This window comes from Tachysurus fulvidraco, chromosome 26, assembly GCF_022655615.1.
Source record: "Tachysurus fulvidraco isolate hzauxx_2018 chromosome 26, HZAU_PFXX_2.0, whole genome shotgun sequence".
In the NCBI taxonomy this organism is placed as follows: Eukaryota; Metazoa; Chordata; class Actinopteri; order Siluriformes; family Bagridae; genus Tachysurus; species Tachysurus fulvidraco.
Genome location: NC_062543.1, coordinates 4344593 through 4367527, shown reverse-complemented (window position 1 = coordinate 4367527; position 22935 = coordinate 4344593). Strand labels below are relative to the sequence as shown.

The following is a 22935-nucleotide window of genomic DNA, read 5'->3' as shown; positions in this document are numbered from 1 at the left end:
ACAGGCTTGCTCAATAACGATAAATACAAATAAATTAAATATAAGTCTAATATGAATCTTAAACTATTTGCTTATATTTCTAATGTTCCGTGAAGCTTCTTTGTTAAAAACTCTATATAAATAAACTGAATTGAAACGATTTGAAAAATGAAAGAATGCTTTAACAGTTTAGTTAGTTTCAAGCCTTAAATACATTTATTTATTTATTTTATCAAAAAGAAGGAAGTAAATACGTTATTACATAGAATGCAACATTTTGTGTTCTCGATTTTGATTGCACAGGAAGTGTTGCTTCATTTTATACTCGCTTTTCTTTCCCTACAGGACATAGTGCTTTGTACTTTACAGCTTCATGATAACATGACAATATGTCGTTTTTTTATTTGTTTGTTTTAATAATTACTAGGAAGATTAAAAGATGAGGCTCGTAAGAGAAATACTGCTTACAGCTCCTTTAACATAAGAGATAACAGGAACATTCGACTTTGAACTGTTGCTACATAGAGTACTGTTTGAGGATGGAAGATTTCAGGGAAAAGAAGTTTAACAGAAAGAAAAGGACATTTCTATGTTTATAGTCGCAACACAATGAGTGATAAATTAATGAATCACAATTTGTTTTTATATTAATTGCTAATTGCTGTAGATCTTCAATTTGTGCTTTTATAGGAAAACGTCTTCTACTTAATCAGGTCGTGCTTTTTCCTCAACCAACCTCAAGCAATACTTGTGAGACACTTAGTTTCTTTCTTTCAAATATGTATAAATTGTCCTTGTTTTCTTTTTTTCTTTCAGTTTCTGACTATAGGACTGATCTTGATCCTGAATGTTTGGTTGTGGACTGAATTATCACAAAAATTGTTATTACGTGAAGCTACATGGTAGCTGGACCTTATATTTCTCACTAGTTCCTGTTCTTTTTTGTATTTTGTGTATTGTCTTGTTTGTATTGTCCTGCACTGTCTTGTTTGTATTGTCCTGCACTGTCTTGTCTGTCTTGTTTGTATTGTCCTGCACTGTCTTGTTTGTATTGTCCTGCACTATCTTGTCTGTCTTGTTTGTATTGTCCTGCACTGTCTTTTCTGTCTTGTTTGTATTGTCCTGCACTATCTTGTCTGTCTTGTTTGTATTGTCCTGCACTGTCTTTTCTGTCTTGTTTGTATTGTCCTGCACTGTCTTGTCTGTCTTGTTTGTATTGTCCTGCACTGTCTTGTTTGTATTGTCCTGCACTGTCTTGTCTGGCACTGTTTACACCAGGTCACACAGATGCACTTTATGTATCTAGGACTACTTACTAAGTCCTAGCCCTGTCTTTGTTTTATGTAGCACCTTGATCCTGGAGAAATGTTGTCTCATTTCACTGTGTACTGCAACAGCTATATATGGTTGAAATGATAATAAAAGCTTCTTGACTTGACTTTTTATCCAGAAAGGGCCAGTGTGGATGAACGTTTTTTATTCCATCAAAGCAGAAGCCATAGCTCATAATAAATGGATTGAAAAGCTGTGAGTTTAAAACTTCTTACACAAAAGCAGCTGCTGTAAAGAATGTAAAGCAGGACTTTTCACACTGCTAGTTATAGTGTACATAACTCGTATAAGTCTTTTGCCAACCAAAGTAAATACGTTATTTACAACATTTTTAAACCTTGGTTGTCTCAAGTCAGGCACAAAGGGACATCCTGATTTATTTATTTCACTTATCAGTCATCAGGTTTCAAGTGTCAAGAGTCAAATATCAGTCTATACAGTATTTGTATAGTTAATTTGCAAACATTATATTTGTATCTTACGTAAAGCAACCTGGTGTTAGGTATCAGCTATCAAGTATTTGTTTCCAGCTGCCAGGTATCGAGTTTAAAAGTGTAAGCTAATGATGCAATATCATATTGTTTTATTACAGATTACACAAGATACATGGAATATACTTTCACAAGCCATTTTATTAAGAACACCTGTACACTCAATCATCCATGTAATTATCTGATCAGGACAATGAATAAAAAAAATCATGCAGTGACAAGTCCAAATGCACACTTCAAACATTGGAACAGGAAAATAATGTGATCTCAAGCAAGGGTGTTGGTGTTGTATGGTCCGGCGGAGTGTTTCAGATATTGCTGATCTCCTGGGAATTTCTCTAGAGTTCACAGAGAATGGTGTGAAAAGTAAAAAACCTCCAATGAGCAGCAGTTTTGCCAATTCCAAAAAAATTATATTTATCACCATGGTGAGAAGAGAAGCATGATAGATAGATAGATAGATAGATAGATAGATAGATAGATAGATAGATAGATAGATAGATAGATAGATAGATAGATAGATAGCTTAGACACACACACACACAGACAGACAGACAGACAGACAGACAGACAGACAGACAGACAGACAGATAGATAGATAGATAGATAGATAGCTTAGACACAGACAGACAGACAGACAGACAGACAGACAGATAGCTTAGACACACACACAGACAGACAGACAGACAGACAGAAAGAAAGAGATAGATAGATACACACACAGACAGACAGACAGACAGACAGATAGGCCAGGTATAGATAGATAGATAGATAGATAGATAGATAGATAGATAGATAGATAGATAGATAGATAGATAGATAGCTTAGACACACACACAGACAGACAGACAGACAGACAGACAGACTGAAAGACAGATAGATAGATAGACACAGACAGACAGACAGACAGATAGACAGCTTAGACACACACAGACAGACAGACAGACAGACAGACAGACAGATAGATAGACAGACACAGACAGACAGACAGACAGACAGACAGACAGACAGACAGACAGACAGACAGACAGACAGACAGACAGACAGACAGATAGATAGATAGATAGATAGATAGATAGATAGATAGATAGATAGATGCTTTTCTGCCCACCATGGTTGTTAAGCTTGTAATTTGACTTGCCCTAGCCTTCCTTACCCTTCCCATTTTTCCTCCAAGATTGCATTTTTAACTATTTAAGTAGACCCTTACAATAAAGAGTTTAGCCTTACAACAGAGAAATCTGGAGACATGAACCATCCAAAGAGCTTTTCATGACCCATTTGCCAGTTCTAACCCATCGAGACGTCACCCAACACAATTCATTATTCTCACAGGCGATACTTCTTCTTTTCACCTGTACACAATTTAAACTTGCCTGACACCACACGAAGGTGTTCATGTACATTCAGAGAATAGAGAGAAAATATATCCGCTTTCCTCTTCTGAGGATCTTCCGTTTTTAAAAACGCTGCACTTGCTCAACATCTTCTCCACATGCAAACAACCTTCTTGCGTCACGACCAAACTCCATCTCCATCATGAATTTGGGACAGACACGTCCGAAATGTTCAGGGTCTCAAGACTGGGGGTTAAGGTTCAACGATAGAGTCCCACTGATTACTCTTAATTCTAACGTTTCTAATATTAAAAACTCATAGCAAACACAGTATGTACAGTACACTAGACTAACAAGCTTATTCAGGACTCATTGTACTCCAGGTCAAAAACCTACAAGTGCACCAGGTGCCAGGTGTGTTCACTTTGGAGATGCTTTTAACAGTATGCAGAACACATGGTATTTCCTGTGCAAATAATAATAATAATAATAATAATAATAATAATAATAATATTATAAGTGTCACATTGCATATACGAATGCAAGTGCAGGTGCACAAAGTTCTGTAGAAAACCAGAAACTAGATCAAAACTAAAAAGTCACGGTTATCCACTGGTACAAAAAACAACAGAACCTATACTTTGCAAGGATTGAGTGGAATATACTGTGATAAATAAATACTTTGGAAATTACCAAAGAAATGCTGGCATCTGTTGAAATTGTGGGTCATTGACATCTTGAGTCCTAACATGTAACATTGAAATGTTCATCAAGCCAATAATGGGCCCCATTTATCAATCCTCTTGTATAGATTAGTGTGAATGTTGTGGTAGATCATTACAAGTGCAATCGCAGCACAACAGATTGAAATAAATTGACTCAAAGCTGACAAAATGACAGTGAAAGAGCTCCTCCTAAAGGCTGTGTGCACTAATGCTTCCTTTAATGATCATGCAAGATGGCTGCCGTGTGTATCCTGCGGTCTTTTGGAGTGTCTATCGTGCACGGTCTCAGAAATTAAAAACACGACGCGGCTGCGTGGTGCAATACCAGTGTAAACAGTGGGGGAAGTATAGCACCATGTGGCACTGAATCTAATGTTGTGTCTCAAATCACTCAGTCACTCACTCACTCATTTTCTACCGCTTATCCAAACTTCTCGGGTCACGGGGAGACTGTGTCTATCTCAGGCGTCATCGGGCATCGAGGCAGGATACACCCTGGACGGAGTGCCAACCCATCGCAGGGCACACACACACTCTCATTCACTCACACATGCAATCACACACTACGGGAAATTTTCCAGAGATGCCAATCAACCTACCATGCAGGTCTTTGGACCGGGGGAGGAAACCGGAGTACCCGGAGGAAACCCCCGAGGCACGGGGAGAACATGCAAACTCCGCACACACAAGGCAGAGGCGGGAATCGAACCCCCAACCCTGGAGGTGTGAGGCGAACGTGCTAACCACTAAGCCACCGTGCCCCCGTGTCTCAAATCACTTAAGCACAATTCCATGCCTTTAGTAAGATACAGATTGAATATATAATGGATTTAAATTTGACGGCATAATCCAGCTTATAAAAACTCAATGACAGGTCATTTGAAGCTGATTGATTACGTTTCACAGTAGTGTCATACTGTATTTTTGGCCAAATATTTGCACAAACATTTTTTCCAAACTACAGGAGTTAGTTATTTAGTACATATCTACAGACATAAACAAATTACAGGTAAGACTTTTTAATACCTCATTTCAATCACCACATATACAAACTTTACGACCAAACCTGCAAAAGAAATACACGTTTTATATATAAACACACTTGTAAGTAATTCAAAGTAAGAAAACTTACTTTAAATGCTGAAGTGGGTTTTATGCAGTGTTGCATGGCCTATAAACCGCCTTGACTGAACACAAAAATCTAACCCATACTGCACATGCGGGTCCAGTCGCTCGCTTTTAGTTGTCTGGTTCAGGGTCTCTTCGAAACATAAATTGATCATAAAACCCCAGCATCCGTTGACCTCGACGATAAGTTCTTTTTTGACAAATGGTGCCATTCCGAACATAGCTACGTATCAGGTCTTGTCTTTTCCACACGTAAATATGTGCACAGGCTCAGAGTCTGGAAGCTTTAAAGGCCTCCTCAATCCCGTCATTTGACCAAGAATGAGTGGTGGTTTATTATCACCCTCAGCACACAAATCACCTCAGCTCTGAGTGTTGGCATAGAGCCAAAAGATGTTCAGCGGTCAGATGGTGGTGTTGTCGGATTCCCAACATCCGTGCTGACATCTTTGTTAGTAGTAGTGGGAAGAGTCTGTTTGTGGTCTCTCGTGTACTCCCTGTGCTTCCCAAACTCCGCTTGATGCCCATTGTTCCCAGTTTAAAACATCTCCAACAAACGGCACAGTTATCAGGCACCAGCTTTAATCACCATGACAATCCATCGTTCTCAAGCCATTTTTCATTATACTTGCATTTACCCATGTCAAGCAAGCTGTATTACGACCTGTATTCTGATACCTCAATTCTCTCTTATGACCAGGTAAGTATCGCGGAAAAAAAAAACTTGTATAAGCCATCAGACTGGATAGCTTTTGCAGTGATGAGTTCATTAAATATTTACGGATCTGAATATAAGCCTATTTAATACTTTTAAGGCCTTTTATTATAAGAAAAAAATGTTAATACATTTTAAAACTTTTTAAAGACCCGTGGCGTGTAACCCTGTGTGTAAAGGCTCGTGTGAACGTTTTGCGAACCGTTTGGTTCGTAGCCAGTTTGATAAATGAGGCCCAGTATGACAAGTTCATAATGTGTTTCTTTGTCTGAATGATTATATGGATAGTTCTGGAGTGTAAAGGTCAAAATCGAAGCCAAAGCATTCAGGTGGATTCATTAAAAAAAGAGAAAGAGAAGGGAAAAAAAAAACTTGAAGGTTAAAATGCAAAGCAAGCTCATACTAAAAGCCACTGATTTGTCAATGCCTGTCAGTGCAGGAAACGTAGCAACATTCACACAACAGTGGTACGTAAACATAGAGTCAATTTTGCTTGTGAAGAAATATGTGACTTTTAACCTTTGCGTGTTTGCATGCAGTCAAATGAAACCTCATCGGTACACCATGGAAGCAGCAGTCAGTCAAATCCACGTCAGGTGTAGTGAAGGAGTGTTTGCAGTCCTTTGGCTGAGCAAAAGTGGGATTTGGTTGTGGTTGTGGTCTGATCTGTTTATTCATATGAAGGTTGAGTCAAGGACACTGTTGTCATGAGCGCTACGAGCTCGGGCTTCGAACAGTTGTTTGATGAGAGCCGACTTCTCCTGCTCCAACTGGGTGATGCGTTCGCTCTTCTCCGTCACCTCCTGAGATGAGAACAATCAGGAAATGTGAGCTGAATATTTTTATCATATTATTTTGTACACAAGCACTTGGAGCAACTAGCGAAGGACATTTGAACACTTGAAAAACGTAAGTAATTCGTTACACAAAATGTAAGGAATAAAGTAAACAAAGAACATTTGTTAAAGGACAATAATCAACAATAAAGAAGTTACTACTTAGTATTTTTTTTTAATATTTATTCTTTTTATACCACAGCATCCCTCCTGATTTGTTGCTATAATAGCTATAACACACTAGAAGAAGAGGCTTATTATTATTATAAACTTGTGATTTGAAGGAAAAATAAAACTTGACGTTTAAACTCTTTGCTCTGGATAAAACACATCTGCTAAATAATTGCATGAGTGTGACTGTAAATCCCGTCTGAATTCCTAGTTCTAAACTTCTAAACCCGATATGTCTGCGGTGATAATGTGCTACAACACAATTTTGTTGTGAATTGTGTAAAATTGTTGAACCTGTGTGAGAAGGTGATTCTGGTCCTTTAGTCGCTGGATGGCCTGAGGAGGAGCAGGAATAGGTGGGACGCTGGGGGAAGGGACAGAAGTCTGTGCACTCGGAGAAGGGAATGACTTCAAAAGAAGAAAAAAAATTGGGGGGTCAATGATAGCCATTGTTGTAAAGTGGCTTTAAAGGATTATATAAAAAATTGAGATAAAAATGACAAGGTTTACGATTTCATTTTATCCGTGGAACGGTGGTGAGGACAAACTCTTGGGAAGGAAACTTCTACTTCATCTTAGGAAGTGGTAGCTTAGTGGTTAAGGTACTGGACTTCTAACTCGGAAGGTTGTGAGTTCGATTCCAATGCTGGGCCCCTGAGCAAGGCCCTTAACCCTGGATTGCTCAGTTGTATAAAATGTAAGTTGCTCTGGATAAGGGTGTCTGCTGGAAATGTAAATTTCTTTGTCTTGGTGACCCCGGAGAGTGTTATTAAATAATTTACTTTCAAAGACCAGCAGCATCAGATGTAACTTCTTACTATAATACATTATAACTTCTTACTATAATACATTATTATACTTACTATATATTATATACATTATATAATATTATAGATTTGCAATAAATTCCTTCCTGATGAAACCCGACCTTAAAATCAGCAGTTCAAATCCATCACCCTGGTCTTTAACAGATGGTCTTCAACAGTTATAGATACTGATCAGACAGCGGCACTGGATTTAATACCTCGCAGGAATGTACAAAGTGCGAATAGACGGCGACGTGCCACACACCCATCAAAGATGCCGAAAAACACAATTACCACAAATGGATATGAATAAAATGAGATAAAGACAACAAACTAACCATTCCAGAGCAGGACATGAGCTCATTAAGGCAGCGGTTCACTTCCTGTAGTTTGGGCAGGAGGACATTCAGGCGACATTGATTGGATTCAGTCAGAAAATCCTTATAACAGAAAGACGGATATAAATTAAACCGCAGATATATTGTAATATTTGTGTACACTATCTTTAACCCTTGTTCTATTCACCCCAGAACCAAGACCCTCTTGTAATTCTATACCATGATACCAATAATTATATAAATCACATATACAATTATATACAACCACAATATTTATCTGATATGTTGATATATTTATTTCTTTTTTATACTGTATCCAACACTGCCTACTATTGGCTATTTTATATAGAACATTTCACTTCATGTCATACTGTGTATGATTGTGTATGTGACAAATAAAATGACCAAATTTGAATGTGAATCTCGGTCCCTGAGAATATTTGACCATTTTTATGGAAAGACATTTTAACCCTAATTTAACCAGAATCTCTAATCAAAATCATCTGAAATAGTTTATGAATGCTCAAATTTTGAAAAAAAAAAATACTACTGAAAGAATATATTCATTGGCCCAGTGATTTACTACAGAGTGTGTATATGTGTGTGTACGTGTGTGTGTTTGTCTGTGTATGTGTTTGTGTATGTGTATGTGTTCGTGTGTGTGTGTGTGTGTGTATGCATGTGTGTGTACGTTTGTGTCTGTGTGTGTGAACGTGTGTATTTGTGTGTGCGTGTGTGTGTTTGTGTGTGTGTTTTTGTCTTTGTGTGCGTGTTTGTGTGTGTTTGTGTGCGTGTGTGTGTGTTTGTGTCTGTGTGTGTGTGAACGTGTGTGTTTGTGTGTGCGTGTGTGTATTTGTGCGTGTGTGTTTGTGTCTGTGTGTGTGTTATTGTGTGTGTGCGTGTGTGTTTGTGTCTGTGTCTTTTTGTGTGTGTTTTTTTGTGTGTGTGTTTGTGTGTCCGTGTGTGTTTGCGTGTGTTTGTGTGTGTGTGTTTGTCTGTGTTTGTCTGTGTATGTGATGGTGTGTGCATGTGTGTGTACGCGTGTTTGTGTCTGGTGTGTGTGTGTGTGTGTTACACACAGAGAAGTGACCAGTCTGCCCAACAAGCCTCTGTCTCTCCTTCACATTATGGATTTGACTTGTGTACCACTCCCTCGCTCTCTCCACCAGATCCAGTCCAGACAGCAGTGAGTCCTTCTCCTGTTCCAGCTCCTTCATCTGCTTTAGCTGTAGATCACATGACCACCAGGTAAAAAGTTTCACCAATTAGATAAGGGTTTCATCGAAGAATCCTTCATAATAAAATAAAGTAAAAATGATTATAAATAAACTTATATTGAAAGTTAGTATGCGATATCATTCTGCAGTATCTGCTCTTCACTTATATTTTAGTGCACAATATTTACTTTCTCAAAGACACTTTTAAATTGCTGATAAGATAAGATAAGATAGAACTGAAGGAAATTCTATAATAATTCACAGATATTGCTCAGTATTTCACATTTTATAGATATAAACACCCCAAATTGCATATTCACTTCCACAAAACTCTAGACCATAAGTTACTTTGCTCAAAATTCAATCTTTCATAAACCTTAGTAGGTGTTTTGATACATAAATGATATTTCTTCAAAATCACTTAATGAAATTCTCAAAAGTTATTGTAGAATATTAAAAAAAAAAAAAGTCCCCCATTTAGGAAATTCAAACACAGATCATTGTGTTAGAAAATGCATACAAAGTGCAGTTCCCTTTCAACAGCCAACTCCTCACTTGAATGGGAGCAAAGGGACACCATGAAGGGAGAGAGAGAGAGAGAGAGAGAGAGAGAGAGAGAGAGAGAAGGGGGGAGGGAGGGAGTGGGGCGGGGGGTAAACAGAAGAGGTGTGGGTCAGGCCGTGTGCTTGTGTGTGGGCTAAATCCTCTTTGTAAAGAGAAACAGAGCAGGAGGGAGCTGCGCAGGCAACATTACAAACAATACAGACACAGACAGCATTAGCCAATCACAGCGTCAAAGTGACACGGCATGACAGACCATGACATCACCTGACAGTGAGAAAGACAGACATGGAGCCTCTCTGCTTCTGCACGAGGGGTAAAAAGTTTGTTTACATTGAGAAATTCCTTCAGCTATAAAGCCCGCCATGATTAAAGGGATCGTCAGTGTGTATGTGGCTGAATAGAAGACTCCAGAAAGGAGAAACAGGTTTGGTTTGTTCCATTGTACAAACCCTGAACTAGGAAATATGCAAAAAGTCACTAATACCATATCAGAAAATGCATTTTTTTCCCAGGCTCATGAGACAAACACATGCGATATCACAGTGCAAGCATTTGGAAATACCAACTATCACTCAAGGTGCTGTAATACGTCCTCATACATTGGTTTACCATACAAACATACTATGCAAAGTTTGCATCGGACATCCATGTTTTTCACACAGAAGAAGTTAGGATTATTGATCCAGAAATGTTCACCTTTACAGAAAAAGCACCTCCTTAATTCTTCCCACCAGTTAATCGTCGACATGCCGACACACCTCATGGCTGTGTGTAACCATTCCAGAGCGCTCACACCCCAAACCTGATGTGACTCCAAATACCACTCCACTCTGCCTCTATTTCAGCCACTCGTTCCCACACTTGTTCACTCACCCAGTAGAAAAAGTGCAAGGCTTTGCTGGAGTACAAGCTGCTGCTGAGGGGGATGAAGACTGTGGTGTAGGCGGCTAAAACTGCGCCAGCTCCCAGGCCCGGGGGCCCAAGCCGGCTCAGCACCATGGAGATGGAGGAAGTAATGGGATTGAAGGAGGGAGGGAGAAGAAGGAATGGAAAGAGGAGAAAAAGCAAGAGTCGAGTGACAGAGTGGAAGACGTACAGAGAGGTAAAGAAAAGCAAACACAGAGAGAGAAATGGAGAGAAAGAGAGAGGCAGAGACAGAGAGGGGCAGAAAGACAGAAATGAAAGTTAGAAGAGGGGGAGCAGAATGCACCAGGGGAGGGGCAAAATGGGGGAACAGGAGGAGAGGGGTTGGTGTGAAGAGGAGGAGTGGCAATTTGTGGTCATGTATAATGTAGCACACGGCTCTAGTCTGAGTGGTTTTGAGCTGTTTTGTACTTTTTATGCAGAGAATTTCACACTGTGCACATGGTCTCCTTTAGCATACTGCTATCGTTACAGTGCAATGTTAGGAGTAATGATAATCACACAAAGTGACCGCAAAGTAAACGAAAGAAACAGATTCAAAGAAATTCACAAAAAAAAGCTCAACTCAAATCAATCACTTTCAAGGTTCTTATTTTAAAATGTCACTCGTGGTCAAGTTACTTTAAATCAAGCACAAGAAAAAGAAAAAGAAAAAAACTTGGCCTAGCACTTATTTGCAAGAAGCACCCAGTAGCTAATCTTTCTAGGTTTACATGGAAAATTTGAGTATAGTGATACGGGCACACCATTTAACTTTCATGATGTAATCATCTAGTTGCAAAGGTTTATGCTGAAAACTGACAAATTAGACAAATTCTGAATATAGATTCAATCATTTCCACATTTTCTATTGAGAAATCTATTGATTTTCTATCAGCTATTTGAATGTTGTCATGAGTTATTAAGCTACACGTCAGCGGTATCTCCACAGTCATATTCACAGATCTGTCACATGCGGTAATGATCCTTTATCCCTTTGAATTCTCTGTGATTTGATAAATATGATATAACTTCTTGTAACAGTCTTGTAGATTATGCAAATTAGCTCATAATCCATAATTCAAGCGTTATGAGTTAAGGAGTTACAAAACGATGCCTCAAACAGACCGATCACGCTTGCCTATTGATTTCCAGTTATGGTCTGTACGATTTGTTCCTGGACCCCTAGGATCATACCCAGGGCAGTGAGTTCTATAGAGACTAAATATTAAAAATATTGCCATACTACAAAACCACTACAAATATCTACTATGTTAACTATCGACAGATTAAGCTTTTAAAGAAAGCTTAATACGATTATACATATTATTTAACAGCTACTCTGAATTATTTTACAGAAATATAAGTCTTAACCCATGGATGACTTGCGGGTGTTTGAGCCATTAAATATAGATGTAAAATGTTTCTGTGTAACACAGAGCAATATTAGTGAGGAAATAGTCTGAAGGCTACACTAGAGAATGAAGAAGTGTGAATCAGTTTGGATTCGTCAGGTTCATACCATTCCATAGTCGACTCCGCTAGTGATGGTGTGTCGTCTCGGCTCTTCCCGGCTCCTGCTGTGTCGCCTGGTCGCCGCGAACCCTGCAGTCGTCTCGCTCTGTGACCGAGGCAGCCCGAAACGTTCGCCTTGCTGCTGACCTGAGACTGAGAAAAAAGTTTGAGGATTAAGGAGGTTTATTTTCGATCATTAATTTATGAAATAACTTCTATGTGGGATTTTTATACATATTATAACAACTCTTTCATTCAATGCCATTAATCTAATCTTGCACCCTGTTTTAGGGAGAATGCGAGTTGAGGTATGATTCCTGTTTTACAAAACACACATATTTAAATAAAAGTGTATAACGATGCACTGAAAATACATCCGGCAACATTTGTCCTCTCATAGACCGAGGAGGAAAAGAGCAGATTACTCATACAAGCAGCCTTGTCGCATCCTAGCCTCAGGTTCTATTAGTTACCAAATTTCATAGTCTGATAAAAAAAAAAATGCTGTAGTGTAAAATGGATTTATTACATTTTATTTAATTACTAGAGAAATCAGTCACCTGGATACTCAGGCAAACAAGTAGATTTGTGTCTGAGCTATTTTTTATTTTATTTTTTTTGGAGTTAAAATAAAGTATGTTCAAAAGGTCAGAGAAAAGAAGCAACATGTACACACGGTTAGACTCAGACACACAACTGCAGGTTAAATCACCTCAGACTTGCTCATAGGGGGATAAATACATACAGATTGTGAACTATATATATCTAATAATAATCTTGAATTTTTATTCGTTAATACTTTTTCTTTTATTATTCATTATTTCTTTTATTATTCCTATGTTTACCTTCTGCTCTATTTTTATGCTCTGTAAAGCTGCTTTGAGACAATGTCTATTGTAAAAAGCGCTATACAAATAAACTTGAATTGAATTGAATTGGAAAGGATGGGTTCAATAAATGTATATATATATATATATATATATATATATATATATATATATATATATATATATATATATGAGCGAATACAGAGCACACAATTTCTGAAACTCTTGGTGTGTAGATATGGGTGCCAATAATTCTCATAACTGACCTGTATACGATCAGTATGATAGACATTTATGGTAACTTGGAACTTAAATCCACATGCAATGTAAAGACATAGTCAAGCCACACCAGGGGCAATACAAATAAAGAATGTTATTTTAACAAACAAAGAGCTAACACTTCTGTTTACTCGTAAGTTGAAGAGGAGAATGTGAGATTACACCCAGGAAGGAATTTGGCCAGAAACTCTGATAGCTCTGACAGACGTGTTTGTGGAATTTAGCTGCATCTTATTGTCATTAATACATTTTAATTAATGTCTTTAGAAGATCGATTTCTTCCACATGGATTTGAAGCTTAAGCACCACCTTTCCTCATCACTCCTCTGAACAGATAACACCTCAGGCCTGGGAAGTTTCTTACTATGACAATTACACATACCAAACACAGTGCAAATGTTAATCTCGATTGACAAATGGCTCAAACAGGGGGAGTTCAGGGTGTGACTCTTCACTAAAAACAACTTTGGATAATCCTCAACTTGAATTATAAAGACTTCTAAGATTTTACAGGGTACTCGGAACCAGGCTCTAAGGCTCTCGGTAGAAGTTATCATTTGTACAAGACAAGCACCAACAAGCTCCACTGCCCAGCCCCTTGTGTGTTCAAAATAAATCAAAATAGAGATAAACTGTACTGAGGAAGTGTTGAGAGAAAAACATTCTTGGGTGCTTCTGGTTTGTTTGTTGTACCTGAACGCGTATTTGCCGATTTGCCAAATAACACTTCTTTTAATACATGTTTTTATACGTGTTCTTTTTTCTCCACATTCATAGAATTCCTTTCTGCTGTCATTTCTCCTGTCTTGTAAGGTATTATAAATGACCCCTAGTCAGCCATGTGCTGGACAGGTTTCAAGTGCTGGGTGTTTACCACCAGTTCAAGCAAGAAAGGTTTACATCACCCCAGACCTGATCTGCAGCCTCGCTGCTTGTGATGTAAGAGCCCAGGCCTGGTATTACTGTACAACGCCCTGGGCAATGTCATGCTCATAGCTCAAGATATTTGAGGAGAGAAAATTCACAGGAAGAGAAAAAAAATGCGGTCTGTGGCCACAACACGAATCACTTGAGTGAACATGGGCAACGCTCATGCAGCGAGCTGGAACGAACATTCAAATCAAATCCATTCAGATATTTTTAATAGCACGAAGACTAAATGTTCACATGATATTACATGATATTCATTGGATATGGTCGACTTTTTCCCACATACGATGAGACAGCAGTCCTATCTTCTTGGTCCTGTTGGTTCACAAGAATGACAGTCGTGTTTTGAACTTCAGCTCAACTTTTGGTAGCAACTAGCTACAGGAAACAATCTTTCACACCACACATTCTTTCCTCTTCGATGACCTGGATTTTCCTCCAGGCTTATTTTATCCCAAACGTTATAGCTCATTGTGGAGTTTTATTCGCCTGGCACAAAAGCCTTTACTCCAACCGCCCCAAAACAGGCTAAACTGCCCATAGATGTGAAAGTGTGTGCACTAGAATTGGCTTTGAATTTTGTTAGTCTTTCTCCAGTGAATCACCACAGCTATCTTGCTTTGATTCTTTTAGCATGAGATTATTCAATGGTGGAGGTGTTTAAATCAAGCTCAGCTAGTTGTGGTGGCTCAGTGGTTAAAGCTTTAGGTTATACATCAGAAGGTTATGTAATCCAGTCCCAACATTACCAAACTTTTCATGTCTGGATCCTCGAACAATGCGTTTAACTTCAGCGTAGGATATCGTACATCAGTTGTAAAGGAGCTCAATGAACATTATACTATGTATATTAGATATAGCAGAACTTCATTTTAAAGATGTTTTCCCTGCTTCCATGTTTTTTAGTGCATGTATGATGCCTTGAGGTGAACTGACATCTATTTACATTTACATTTACGGTATTTAGCAGACACCTTTTTCCAGAGTGACTTACATTTTTATTTCAGTTCATACAGCTGAGCAATTGAGGTTTAAGGGCCTTGCTCAGGGGCCCAGCAGTGGCAGCTTGGTGGACCTGTGATTCAAACTCATGACCTTCCTATCACCTCCTTTACCGCTAGACTACCACATCCCATTCACCTTCATGCTCAGTGTTCACAACATGCAACATCATGTTCAGGACTCTGATAACATTTACTGCATTTAGCAGACACACCTTTATCCAGAGCGACTTACATTAACTCATTATTATACAACTGAGCAATTGAGAGTTAAAGGGCCTTGTTCCGGGGCCCAGCAGTGTCAGATTGGTGGACCTGGGATTCGAACCCTTGACCTTCTGATTGGTAGCCCAATGATAACGAGGCATCTGTTGATTTTTCAGCTTAAAATAAATTCATCTACCCTTGAAGGTCCCGGGACCAATTAATTAATTAACTGGTTAATGCGTTAAATAAATAGTAGTTTTTTTTTACGTGCGAACAGACTTACTTGTCTTGGGAAAGGATTCAATCGGGATTGATTCGACTGACTGCACACGCGTGGGCTGCTGTACCTTTTTCCCCACGCGAACCGAATCGGACCGGTTAGGCGCGCGCTCCGGTGCCACGGGAACGCGCTCCAGGCTCCTGCCGCTCCTTGTACATGGCTGAACACCGGGGTTAACGTACGAAGAGGAATCGCTCGCGCACAGTTTGCTTCTGTTGTCGTACTGCTGCCGCGTGCGGTTTTGTGGCGCGCTCGCGCGGCTGTGATGAACATTAATCCCGTTGCTCGGTCCGAGAGGTCGCACTTTATTGTGTGGCTGCGGTTTGAAACCGTTTGGATGGACGTGTTGCTTAGTTTGAGCGCGGTCAGGATTGAAAATCGAGTATCGAAGCCCCGCCACGAAGCGCTCGAAAGTGAGACATCCGTGCGGTGGTGTGATCCGCCTGAGACTCTGCACCACACCGCCCGGTAGGTCCTGGGTCTCTGCCCCGTGCCACCGGCTCTCGATCTCAGAGATGTGCACATAGCCGCGCTTCCCGTCGTCTAAAATATCGAACAAAGTGCGCAGGCTGTGCAGAAAGGCTTTCGGTAAGCCGTCGGTGTTAAACTCTGCGTCCTGCATGCTGGGGTTTTTTAAAGTGATCAGTCCGGGATGAGTGAAGCTCGGATCTGTTGGGATCAAAGCCATGAAGCTCTAAAAACAGACTACAGGCTACTAATGTTTACTAATCACCACAAGTGTAACTCATTCAAACGCATCATTCGGATACTTTTCTTCCCACCCAGTTTGCTCTCTCTTTCTCTCTCTCTCTCTCCTTCTCTCCCTCTCTCTCTTTCTCTCTCCCCCCCTTTCTCTTTCCTTCTCTCCCTCCCTCTCTTCTCTCTCACACACACACTCTTTCTTCCTCTCTCTCCTTTTCCTCTCTCTCTCTCTCTCTCTCTCTCTCTCTCTCTCTCTCTCTCTAAACCAACACAACTTTCTTCACCACATTTTTTTCAATAGATCCGCCCTCTGAACGGTTGCTCACCTTATCGACGTTCTGATTGGTAGCTCGATGAACTGCTCCATGCTGATTGGCTACTACAAAAGCAACAGGGTTTAAGTTTTGTTCTCTGTAGATTTGAATAGCAGTTGGCCAGGAAGGTTTATTTTCACATGAACTAGTTTAGTCTCCAGATGGCTATGAAACATAATAGTTCTCTCATTCTGTCAAAGAAACATATTTTAGTCTACATCAACTGACCATTAAATCACTTACAGTGAATTCATTCATTCATTCATTCATTCTTTCATTCATTCATTCATTTAACTACAGGACGACTACTGTAATGATTCTACAGTGACAATTGTTTATTAAGTTTTTTGTTTGATTGAATGAATCAAATGTATTAATTATTTGTTTGATTAATTTTGTGTATTATATATTTATTTATTTTCTCTCTCTTTGAGACAATGGGAAATTGTTAAAAGTGCTATACAAATAAATTGAATTAAATTTAATTACTCAATGGTTTTTTTAATGCTGCCTTCATGTCATGTTCTAAATATTGTAATTACAACGTGACTTAATTACAGCCTGGCACTGCCTCCAAATGAGTGGTAAGTGTGTACTGGTAAATGTCTTGTCACATTTGGTGACACCATTCAATTTTTTCCTATCATTCTTCTGGACGACCTCCGCACAATCATCAGAGGAGGACTGGAAGAAGAATACATTACAGAATTTGTATTTCCAATATAGAATCGTACACAAGGTTGCATTTGTGTACCATGTTACTGTGTGCCAGCTCTTCACTATGCAACATTCAAAGAACCTCCACACAAACATCAACCTGAGCTCAGGATCGAACTACAGGCCTTGAAGCTGTGAGGCATGACTGATACCCTCTGCACATCATGCTGTTTACTTAATAAAAAGTCACAATACTGAAATCAGAATTAATACACTAAATATTTTTTTGTTTGTTGTTAATATTTCTTTAAATAAAACAAAAATGAAGAAACAAAAAAAATGTTTTAAATGTATAAATAAACACAGAACAAATAATTTACATAAACATATTAATACATTTATAAACTCATATTATACATTTATTTATTATTTATTCTGTATAATTTATTATAATTTAAGATATAAAGACATGACGGAATAGAAAAAATCACACAGAGGAGGTTTTGCATTTATTTATTTATTTTTTAATGTGGAAAGAACAGAAGGGTAAACTTCACTAATACAATACTGCATATAACAAATGAAATTTGACTTTCAAACCATCACAATTCATTATCATGATTACAGATTTGATGTTAGCAACAAACATGTAAGGGTAATGATTCCACCACATCGCTCCAGGGTCTGGAGTTCGATCCTGAGCTGTGGATCCATCATGACCCTGACAAGGATAAAGCAGCTTCTAAAAAAAACCATGAATGAATGAACAAAGGCGCATGAGACAGAGACCGGGAAATGTAGATCTAGTGTTTTATTTTAAGGGTTTAAAACTATAATCTTAAGTTCATTAAGCAGGAACAATGCTGACTCTTAAATAGCCTTTATTCGGTCTTCTGCAAGGTCTCCTGCAGGTCCTCTCTGATGTTTCCCAACTGCAAGCAAACACAGTTTTTTTATTGCAGTTCTTCACTTCATACAAACCTAAACCATGTGTAAGAATTCATATTCTATCCTTATTTGCCTTTCCCTTTCCTTAACAAAAAATGTTTCTTAAAGTTAAAATCTTGAAGCTTTTATATAATATGAATTGCTCTGAATTAGTTCAAACATTAGACCAACAAAGGTTACATGCCGTGTCTGAAATTATTTTACAAATTTTGTCCTCATGCTTAAAATCCTAATGCACTGATCATAGCATCAACCCCTCAAACTCCTACATTAATATTTAGTTACTTGTTTTACGCTGAATGATTCTTTAACTCCACCGAAATAGGAAAAGCTCCTAGCAGTGTTAAGTGCTTAATCTGAGGCTAAACATTGTAAAAGGTTTCTAATCACTGTTACGGGCTGAACTTTGGTCCATCTGCATAACCAGACAAAAATACAGCCTTTGTTTTACCAAATCATTTCATTTCACCTGAACACTGAGCTCACAGATATCAGACAGTCACTGCAATTCGGTAAAGATACTGTAGAAACCGATTTTTCATCGTTTTTTTCTCCTCTGTACCGACAGTCAGGATTCATCTGAATTACTTGAGGCAAGATTAAAGTGCGTATTCCATTAGAAATGAGAAGGTTCTCCACATGACTCTTATTTCCAACTATTAAAAGAAAATCCTATTTTAAACACCTAAAATCAGTATCTAACGTTCATAATCAAATTTCTCACTTTTCTAACACAAACCTTTAATCCAATTCTAATTACTGAATAACTCTGGTAGTCTAGTATGTAGTAATTGAGTCAATGGTACTAACTACTGTGTAATAAGCTAATGTAATGCTGTATCTTTGCATGCTGCATTCATCAATATTCAGTTTTAAAATACAGTGTGACCGATTGCCAAGCAGTGAGTATACATCTGCAAAAATAATAATAATAATAATAATAATAATAATAATAATTTATATATAGAAAAATTTCTCATGTGTATGTTGGTTTACTCTCTGTGCGAAAGAAAAACTCCAGAGGATCAATTGAAACCTCTCTGTTAATTATACACTATTGTTGTAATAAGGCATTTTGTATTTGATAAAGTGTTTAAAAACATACAAGTACAATTCTGTAAGTCAGACTTTTTCCTGTAATAATCTGCGTTAAAAACGATAAAGTTTGGGTCCTGCCCAATGTAACACAATAATTCTACAATTCAAAATTCTGCTCTATACTTAATCATAGAAAAGGTGAATAAATTGATATATTACCCAAAGAACAAATTAAAAACTGCACAAGTCCAGGATTTATACATTTATTAACATTTTTTGAAAATTTGGAAAATCAGCGACATACTGATTTCAAACCCACATCCTATATAGGCTTAATTCAAAATTCCTATAACACACACACGCGCGCACACACACACACACACACACACACATACGCACACACGCACACACACACACTCTCTGTTTACTGATATTGCTGCAGATTTTCATTAAAATTTATTCCATCGAATCTCCGTATTTTGTGACTCTGGGAGCTGCAGGTGTTAGAGGCTTATCCTCTGGAAAAAGAAAGAGAAATTGACCTAGTTAGGATTAATGAAAAATGATTACTAGCAAAACAGCAAAGACTTTGAAGAAAACAGGAATAGAAACTCATTAAAAACATACAAGTTATTTGTGTATTCCTGATACTAGATAGTTTAACAAAGGATGTGTAGAGACATGATTTCATCGTGCTGTCGAACCAATTATGGATTAAAATGCTATGGCATATGAAGTTATTATGAAATACAACTTTTAAAATAGCATCTTGTTCAGAGTTTCAGAGCCTGGTTTATTTAAAGGAACAGATGAAGGGAAAAGATGAAGATTTACCAGGTGGACTGGAATCAGTTACTTCTCCTTTTTCCAATAAAACCCACAGCTCTGTGCACTTTGTTGTCTCCCAACGTGTTACCGTGTAGCTGAACACTGAGGAAGCCACTGGCAAAAAGAAGTGCCAGAAAAAGGACACAGTGAGGTCCAAGAGTCTGAGACACACTGAAACTATTAACTATTTAATATTGAAGATGTTGCACTGTTTCTAGGTCACTATTTGAACTGAAGCAAATTTGTGGATATGGATCATGTTATCGCCTGCGGACTTTCTGTTATTCTTATACCTTGTGTTCAGATGACACACTGGTGGATTTGATCTAAAACGGATCCTCTGGTTTTATATAAAGCTGTATGGCAAATACTAAGATTCGAGAAATTCATAAATATATATATGATTCTACTTTTTATTCAAATTACAGATAATAATATAATTTGTAATTAAAGCCAGACTTTTTTTTGGACTTAGTTTTATACACATGCTGCTGCAATCAGTCCCTCAGCAATATCATTAATGAGAACAGATTAATACACGTTGATTTCCTTTATACTACACGTTATACTCAAAAAGCTTATAGTTCAAATAAATATGAAATTTGCACAAAACGTGACTTAGCATAAATATTGGAACAAGGCATTAACATGGAACCATAACTTACCAATAGATACTAAAAGGTTCCACTGGAGCGGATACTTCAACCTTTTCTGTAGTGCCTGCTGTGCTAAAAACAAGCTTATTGTACCTAGTTATCAGACAGAAGCAACATGAGAAAGGGAATACAGCAACACTCTCCAAACTGCTGTGTCTTTCACATGTTGAGCCTTATTACTGTAATTGTAAAGTGAGTGGTGATTAGGGGAGAATTAGGATTTTACAAAATCACACTATTAATACAAAAATCTGGGGTCAATTGACATTGGTACTTATTCCATCATTCATTCACTTATTTATTTATTTGTTTGTTTGTTTGTATAATGTGTGTAATTCAACAATACTCTAAATTTAAAATATCAGACATTAAAATAATGACGCTGATTTATCAGTAATGTAGTTAAAGGCTCAGCGTGCTAAAAGTTTGTGATCCCTGCTATATAACACTTCAGTAAGAGGGTACGTAGGAAATTCAATTCAATTAAATTTAAATTTATTTGTATGGCACTTTTTTTACATTTGACATTGTCTCAAAGCAGCTTTACAAAACATAAACATAGAACAAAAGGTTATTATAAAGAATAATATAAAGATTAATATAATACAAAAATTCAAGATTAATATTAAATATATTTAAATGTGGAAATCGATTTTTTCCATGTAAAATGCTGGAATATTTTCGACAAACGTTGATCTTATGGGAGAATCCATATTAGGTCTATGTATTTTCATATTTCTACACATTTCATGAATAACACCACACTCATAAGTAATGTCTGTGTCATTCCACATTATACCGTTGAACTACAGAAGTTCATTAATAAAGCTAAGCTCTATAATAAAGTTCTAGACCAATCCGAATCGAGAATTCAAGTTGTTTTCTGTGAGAAAATGATGTGGCATATAATCTTGTTTTAATCAGGCATGTGAAATATGGTTAAAAGAAAAAAAGAATTAAAAAAATGAATGAATAAATGAATGAATGTACAATGGACTCTTTTCTTTGTTGCGTTCAGGGAAACGTTTCCGCTCCCTGAAAGCAAACACAGAGAGGATGAGGAGAAGCTTCTTCCCACAGGCCATTCGAAGTTTAAACCAGGAGACACCCAGGATCTAGCACTAGACGTCTCTCTCCATCCCCACTGTTCTATGCACCCCCCTTCTTTTGCAGTGACACTTTAATTCTGGACTGTCACTGTCACTCCACATACTATTTACACACCATACTGCACCTGGACATTCTAAGGACACTTTAACTCTGGACTTGCACAGCACAGTGCCACTTTATATACTATTTACACACCAAACTGCACCTGGACACTTTAAGGACAATCTTTAAATACCATACTCATTTATGTATATGTATATTTATGCATATGTATATACATTATTTCTTCATCTATATTTTCATATTTTTATATAGTTTTCTTTTACAGTTTATACTTGTTATTATTTTATTCTTATTTTATTTCTTGCTTTTTTTTAAATATACTTTTTATATATCTTTTTTTATCCTTATATAAAGGACAGTCGCATAAAGCATTTCACTGCATATCGTACCCTGTATGTATGTGTATGTGACAAATAAAATTTGATTTGATTTGAATGAATGAATGAATAAATGAATTTTAAGAATTTCACTAGAATTGCTCAGATACCAACCAATCATGAAGCTTCCTGTTCCTTTCATAAAAGCACGGGACTGACAGGCAGCGTATTGTTGCAACCCCTGAGCCAAAGAGATATTTCAATACATTTTATAATAAATTATGCATTAATAGGTCATCATTGTGCTTTAATTGATATATTACAGAATAAAAAGAAACCAGCGCACCGGATGTTTCTCCACGAGCGCGTCATCCACCTTCCTGAGCCCAAGGTTAACCATCTCGTTTTATTCTTGTACTAAAAACACTTTATAACTTTCTACCTGAACCTGATCTGACTTTGTTATAGTTTATTTCCGTGTAAACAGCGAAGGAAACTGAAAGGAAGCCTTTAACATGTCATCAGCGTCTTCTAGTGACATGGAGTCGTTACTGCGTTCATATCGGAGCAAAATGAAATGATAGTATATAATTTAATATTTCTATACAATGTGCCAACATACATACAGTATATAGCTTTAGTTTTAAATACCTTGTTATGGAATAAAATGAAATGAAATAGCCCCTCCCACTAAGCATTAGCTCCTCCCCTAAGCTCTAAT

The 22935-nt window shown here is 37.7% G+C and overlaps 2 protein-coding genes across 2 annotated transcripts; both read right to left on the bottom strand.

The window, feature by feature from the left end:
• Window positions 1-4495: 4495 nt before the first annotated feature.
• Window positions 4496-16485, bottom strand: sapcd2 (suppressor APC domain containing 2). Its single transcript, XM_027144627.2, has 6 exons — window positions 15585-16485; window positions 12065-12210; window positions 8938-9084; window positions 7859-7960; window positions 7009-7122; window positions 4496-6510 (listed from the first exon to the last, which is right to left on the bottom strand). Exons 1-6 carry the CDS (start codon window positions 16267-16269, stop codon window positions 6382-6384), a joined length of 1323 nt encoding a protein of 440 aa, XP_027000428.1. The 5' UTR covers window positions 16270-16485; the 3' UTR covers window positions 4496-6381.
• A 3002-nt stretch (window positions 16486-19487) lies between these two features.
• On the bottom strand, window positions 19488-22721 carry tmem141 (transmembrane protein 141). The gene is made up of 5 exons (XM_027143865.2): window positions 22561-22721; window positions 22389-22455; window positions 20734-20817; window positions 20075-20182; window positions 19488-19758 (listed from the first exon to the last, which is right to left on the bottom strand). Exons 1-5 carry the CDS (start codon window positions 22612-22614, stop codon window positions 19697-19699), a joined length of 375 nt encoding a protein of 124 aa, XP_026999666.1. The 5' UTR covers window positions 22615-22721; the 3' UTR covers window positions 19488-19696.
• Window positions 22722-22935: the final 214 nt, after the last annotated feature.

Coding starts and splice junctions, on each gene's coding strand:
- sapcd2 (XM_027144627.2), bottom strand. CDS start 16,269: ATGGCTTTGATCCCAACAGATCCGAGCTTCACTCATCCCGGACTGATC. Junction 9,085..12,064: donor GCGGAGTCGACTATGGAATG/GTATGAACCTGA, acceptor TGTGATCTACAG/CTAAAGCAGATGAAGGAGCT. Junction 7,123..7,858: donor TCATGTCCTGCTCTGGAATG/GTTAGTTTGTTG, acceptor CTTCTTTTGAAG/TCATTCCCTTCTCCGAGTGC.
- tmem141 (XM_027143865.2), bottom strand. CDS start 22,614: ATGGTTAACCTTGGGCTCAGGAAGGTGGATGACGCGCTCGTGGAGAAA. Junction 22,456..22,560: donor CGCTCGTGGAGAAACATCCG/GTGCGCTGGTTT, acceptor TCTTTGGCTCAG/GGGTTGCAACAATACGCTGC. Junction 19,759..20,074: donor AACTGATTCCAGTCCACCTG/GTAAATCTTCAT, acceptor TTCTTTTTCCAG/AGGATAAGCCTCTAACACCT.